This window comes from Neodiprion virginianus, chromosome 5 (assembly GCF_021901495.1).
Source record: "Neodiprion virginianus isolate iyNeoVirg1 chromosome 5, iyNeoVirg1.1, whole genome shotgun sequence".
In the NCBI taxonomy this organism is placed as follows: Eukaryota; Metazoa; Arthropoda; class Insecta; order Hymenoptera; family Diprionidae; genus Neodiprion; species Neodiprion virginianus.
The window spans coordinates 22,070,446-22,076,290 of record NC_060881.1 but is presented as its reverse complement, the minus strand read 5'-3'; the positions used below and the strand labels follow the sequence as shown (position 1 = coordinate 22,076,290).

The following is a 5,845-nucleotide window of genomic DNA, read 5'->3' as shown; positions in this document are numbered from 1 at the left end:
ACCAGCCGTGGGTTCTCGAACCTGCTGGAATTTCGTCAAACACTCTGGCCGCCTTCCCAAACGCATCGATATTTCACTTGTTAGTTGCTAGTTAGGGCTACCGACACCTTTTGGCCAATTTTAAATGCAATATGGCGGGCGAGTTCTGAATTCAGCTTTTCAGTAATTCAGTTTTTCAGTGATTCAGTCTCAATAAATTTACGATAAATTCCTGAGTTAAAAGTTCTATAGACTAATAGAAATAAACTTTTTGCTCTGTGGACAGACTCAGTGATCATGATGTCGTCCGGTGGTTACTTCCGACGCTATGTCGGGCGTGTTCAGAAATCGACTGACTTACTGTCAGTACTGAAAATCCACAGTCATACGTCACTTGGCCTATACCATTTACAGTACTGACAGTACTTTCAGTCGGCCCCCTGACACTCGCCACTGCTCGTACACTAAAAAATTGTACGCGTCTTGTCCCCGTTTTTTAGTTCCTCTACGTAGCGCTAGTAGGTTTCTGACACGCTCGCTGACCGCGCGCAAGCTCGTTAGGTAACTACTAGCGCCACTAGTGGTGGAATTGGCTGCATAGTCGAGGGACATTTTGCGAACCACTTTTAGCAGCGTGTGTCAGGGGGTTGCTTTCAGTCAATTTCCGAACACGCCCGTCGACTTTGCGTCGGACGCTATTGGGTGCTTTCCATTTACTGACTCAAATCGACTTGTGTCGCTATTTCTGGTGTAACCGGCTCATCTGGGCAGAGGAATACACCAGAAATAGCGACACAAGTCGACTTGGGTCAGACTCTTTGCTCCTGAGTACATAGACATGGAAGATCTCAGTAATACTGCATCCCTTCTCTGACTCGCAGGCTCTGATTGGCGGAATCACGCCAGTGCTCGGAACACTGACGCTAGTATCACAGAATCCCCGTGCCGTTGAAACTTCCCGTTTTTATCAGAGTTTCGGAAAAAATTCCCGTTCCACATTCGTAAATTATATCGTTTTATTTAAAAATATGTTAAACATTGATATTACTGACTGTTTGTCTAAATAACCTGATCCACCAAGCACTAGTGTATAATATGTATACGTATCATGCGGATGATATCAACGCAATGCGCCGGGTACCCAATTATGATAGGTACGCTCCTGCCGTAAAAGAGAGCGCATGTAGTATGACGACGTCCCCCTCTTCCACTGATCTCTATACACAGTCAGTGCCCTCTTCTCACTGGCTCGGGGACACTTTTTCAGCGTCGATGTTTCCTCCATGTCTATATGCTCGAGGAGTAGTCAAAACATTCTCTCTCTTTTTTACAAGCTGGATACTGTCAGAGTCGCCGTCCCTACTCTACGTTTATACTTCTATGGTACATATCGGTGTGACGTGGTTGCAGGTTGGCCGATCAGCGTAAACAACAATAATAATTATTCTACGTAAACTGCTCGCGGGATATTTCTTTCCCGGTCAATTGTTGCCAAAAATCATCCTAAGTTGCAATCGACGTAAGTATCTGTCATCTTGAGCCTACATAACTCAATATTTATATCTTGAGCCGATATTTTCATATCCACGAATCATATCACGCCAACCAACTGCCAAATTGGCACCCGCCGACTTTGACCGGCCGGTGAAATTAATTCTTCGAATATTTGCGATACTGTCGGTGTTTTCGGTTCAACTCATAAACATTAATTTTTCGAATATCTGCCTTTCGCGGGATCAAAGAAGACCTCCATGCGGCACAAAAGTTCGTCAACCTTTGAATCGCCGTTATCACGCTTCGTTCCCCTCCCTCTTATCCGGTCGACATGCCGGCGACATAACCTCCACTTTAGACAGGTTATAATCCCTCATCACCCTTTGACTGCGCCTTAAATTCATCTTCAGGTAAACCATGGGGCTGCTTGCAAAGACCGGAGGGCTTCGAATGTCGGCCGAGAAGCAGGAAACTCTCCTCAAGTTGTCCATCCTCTCGATTGCTGCTGTACTTTGTGAGTTTTGCATTTTCCTTTCAACCCTCATTCGCTTTTAAAAAATTATCAGTTGTTTTGTCCTTGCAGCATTTGCGACTCGTCTCTTTTCCGTCCTAAGGTTCGAAAGTGTTATCCACGAGTTCGATCCCTACTTTAACTACAGAACAACCAAGTTTCTTGCTGAGGAAGGATTCTACAATTTTCACAACTGGTTTGATGACCGAGCTTGGTATCCTCTTGGCAGGATAATAGGAGGTAAATTCATCTGAAATACGTTTTTAATCATCATCCCAGATTAGTAGAACCAATCGCTAGAACATTTTAGTGCTTCGAAATTCAAATTTTCATTCACTCAACCCCGAACAACGCTTCGATTTCACTTTTAGTCTTTATCATGCTATAGGAACAATTTACCCTGGTCTAATGGTGACGTCAGCAGCTCTCTACCACCTGGCTTGGTTGCTGAACATAACTATCGACATTCGCAATGTCTGTGTATTCTTAGCCCCGCTATTTTCCAGCCTGACGACAATTGTAACATATCTTCTAACCAAGGAGCTGAAGGTAAGTGAAAAATTCACTTGCTTTAACAGGAAATGCATCATGAATCCTTATTTTTTAACTACAGGATTCTGCTGCTGGACTCGTCGCCGCATCCATGATCGCTATCGTGCCTGGCTACATATCGCGATCGGTAGCAGGATCGTACGACAATGAAGGCATAGCGATATTCTGCATGCTGTTTACCTACTACATGTGGATAAAGGCGGTCAAAACTGGGGCGATATTCTGGTCGTCGTTGGCTGCTCTTGCCTACTTCTACATGGTATCTTCGTGGGGTGGATACGTCTTTCTTATCAACCTGATCCCACTCCATGTCTTGACGCTGATGGCAACTGGTCGTTTTTCGCACAGGATATATGTCGCCTACAGCACGCTATACTGCGTTGGCACTGTTCTCTCGATGCAAATATCATTTGTTGGTTTTCAGCCAGTTCAGAGCTCCGAGCACATGCTTGTAAGTCTTTCCAGCCACTATTGTAGCTTCCGATCATTGTCAAAGCATTCACGTATCATCGAAATCGTTGCGGTTGTTTTCAGGCTCTTGGCGTATTTGGACTCTGTCAAATTCACAGCCTTGTCGATTATCTACGCAGCAAAATGTCCCAGAACGACTTCGAGCTGCTCTTCAAGGCCCTTGTTTTTTCCATGGTGGTTATCTCCTTCGTTGTCGGCGGAGCTCTAACTGTTACAGGTGAGCGAAGGCAATAAGGGAAAAGCGAATTTTTTGTCTGAAACTGAGATTTAACTACTGTGTATCACCTTTCAGGCAAAATTTCGCCGTGGACCGGCCGCTTCTACTCGCTTCTTGACCCGTCCTACGCCAAGAATCACATTCCGATAATCGCGTCCGTCTCCGAACATCAACCGACATCATGGAGTTCGTTTTATTTTGATCTCCAAATACTGGTGTTCCTCTTTCCAGCCGGATTGTACTTCTGCTTCTCGAAATTGACTGACTCAAATATTTTCCTCATACTCTACGGAGTCACGAGCATCTACTTCGCCGTGAGTAGCTGTATGCAAATGTTTATGTCAGGATCCTTACTATTTTTTCATTGTTTCCAGGGAGTTATGGTCCGACTCATGCTGGTCCTCGCACCTGTTATGTGCATTCTATCCGGCATCGGAGCATCTTCAATGCTTTTAACTTACATGAAGCAGATAGAGAGTGGTAAAGTTGTCGACAAAAAATCCAAAAAGTTTGAAAACAATTACGTGCTTAGAAGCGAGGTGAGTGTCCTCAAATCCTGCTTCGTTTTTCCTCTTTTTTTTCTAAGGATGTATATACGAGTAGACTGTAAACATAAAAAACATAACAAAAAAGCAACGCATCTTACAGATCGCAACTCTGTTCGTTGCTGTTATGTGCTTCCTTTTCGTGTCCTACACTCTTCACTGCACCTGGGTAACTGCCGAGGCTTACAGCTCTCCGAGCATCGTGTTGTCTGCCCGATCGCCAGACGGCGGTCGAATGATTTTCGACGATTTTAGGGAAGCCTATTATTGGCTGCGGATGAACACTCCTGAGGTAGGTGAAATATAGTTTCACTTAAACAGCAGCCCGGCGATAATTCTGAAATTCAGGACAAAAACTATTGATTCACTCGTTTCTTTACTCACTAAAATTCATTCAGGACGCAAAGGTGATGTCATGGTGGGATTATGGCTACCAAATAACTGCTATGGCGAATCGAACTATACTCGTCGACAATAATACTTGGAACAATACTCACATATCAAGAGTCGGTCAGGCGATGGCCAGCTCCGAGGACAAGGCCTATGAGATAATGAGGGAGCTTGACGTCGACTACGTTCTCGTCATTTTCGGCGGACTGACCGGATATTCGTCAGATGGTAACAGGCATACTGTATTAAAAACTACGCACAAAAAAACAATATTACTTCACCGGTTTAATAATTTCCGTTACTTTCAATAACTTTGTCTTTCTTTATACGCCACAGATATAAATAAGTTCCTATGGATGGTGAGGATTGGTGGCAGCACCGACAAGGGTAAACATATCACAGAGTGGGACTATTACAGTCCGGCCGGTGAATTCAGGGTTGACAAGGAGGGATCACCGGTCCTGCTAAACTGCCTTATGTACAAGATGTGCTATTACCGGTTCGGCCAGGTTTACACCGAAGGAGGTGAGCCGACTGATAATCGAAAATTGTAATCTAGTCTTTCTAAGTAATGAGCGCTGAGAATTGATTAAATTTTCGATTCCATCTGTCTACTAGTTTTTGAGTTATTTAAATAACAAAATGAAAAACTGAAATATTCCATTCGATAATGTTTTACTAACGAGCTCGAAACGCGACCAAGGGTGAAATTCTTAGGCTGGCCTTTCAAGGTCAGCGTGACTAACCACTTATTTTCTTTATTAACATCATGTTCTTGTTATTACTGAACAGGCAAACCCTCGGGATACGACAGAGTTAGGAACATGGAGATTGGAAACAAGGACTTTGAACTGGACGTCCTCGAAGAAGCTTACACCACCGAGCACTGGCTGGTCCGCATTTACAAGGTCAAGGATCTACGGAACAGAGGAATTTGAAGTTGTAGTGAAGCTCGTTCTATTACACTAAAAGTAATGATAATAATAATAGTAATAAGAAGAAGGCGAAGAAGATGAGAAGAAGAAGGATGATACAATACGTATACACAAAAGAAAAACATTCACATGACCTTAACATCGATTTAATTTCCATACAAATGTTGAAAAACGGAGCTTCAGTCGTTAACTTTCTGTTTTATATCTAGATAGAGAGGTAGAGATAGAGAGAGAGAGAGGGCGCGGGAGAGGGAGAGGGAGAGAGAGAGAGAGAAAGTACGAGTGCAAGAGAGAATGAAAAACAACAGAGATTGAGAATCGACTTTTGAGTAACGCGTTTTTCAACGGGTGTTGAATTAAATGCCTAATTAAATACCTAATTGCATACGTGATGAAAAATGTTGATGTATAAAGTATAAATTTTTATAAAAAGCATGAGAAACACTCAAGTGTACAAGATGAGTTATTATCCATTACTTGTTATCAATATCAATATTACTATTGTTTTCCTTTCTATATTCTCCTTTTACAGTAACATAACAAATTTATTCATTATAGGGAAGTTTCTAAAGTTTTATTTTTCTTTTTTACACTGGATCAATGAAGTAGTGATAAAAAATTAAAATCGAATACCTTGATTTGTTGACAGTGATGATTTGGGAAGTCAAATCATAAATTAAGTGACGAACAAAAACTTGCACAATGGACTAACAGCTTCTTACGCCTTAATTTTCCTTTCAAACCTCCTCCT

At 42.5% G+C, this 5,845-nt stretch overlaps 1 protein-coding gene across 1 annotated transcript; it reads left to right on the top strand.

Annotated features, from left to right (window-relative positions):
- Window positions 1-1,242: 1,242 nt before the first annotated feature.
- On the top strand, window positions 1,243-5,538 carry LOC124304732 (dolichyl-diphosphooligosaccharide--protein glycosyltransferase subunit STT3A). Its single transcript, XM_046763317.1, has 12 exons — window positions 1,243-1,498; window positions 1,884-1,987; window positions 2,057-2,224; window positions 2,373-2,533; window positions 2,598-2,987; window positions 3,071-3,224; window positions 3,300-3,538; window positions 3,599-3,763; window positions 3,873-4,061; window positions 4,168-4,387; window positions 4,496-4,684; window positions 4,952-5,538. Exons 2-12 carry the CDS (start codon window positions 1,891-1,893, stop codon window positions 5,095-5,097), a joined length of 2,118 nt encoding a protein of 705 aa, XP_046619273.1. The 5' UTR covers window positions 1,243-1,498; window positions 1,884-1,890; the 3' UTR covers window positions 5,098-5,538.
- Window positions 5,539-5,845: the final 307 nt, after the last annotated feature.

What these genes read in the sequence shown, in the direction of transcription:
- LOC124304732 (XM_046763317.1), top strand. Translation starts at nt 1,891, where the DNA reads ATGGGGCTGCTTGCAAAGACCGGAGGGCTTCGAATGTCGGCCGAGAAG. An exon ending in CGGAGCTCTAACTGTTACAG is followed by an intron (nt 3,225 to 3,299) that starts GTGAGCGAAGGC and finishes ATCACCTTTCAG; the next exon opens with GCAAAATTTCGCCGTGGACC. An exon ending in ATTACGTGCTTAGAAGCGAG is followed by an intron (nt 3,764 to 3,872) that starts GTGAGTGTCCTC and finishes CGCATCTTACAG; the next exon opens with ATCGCAACTCTGTTCGTTGC.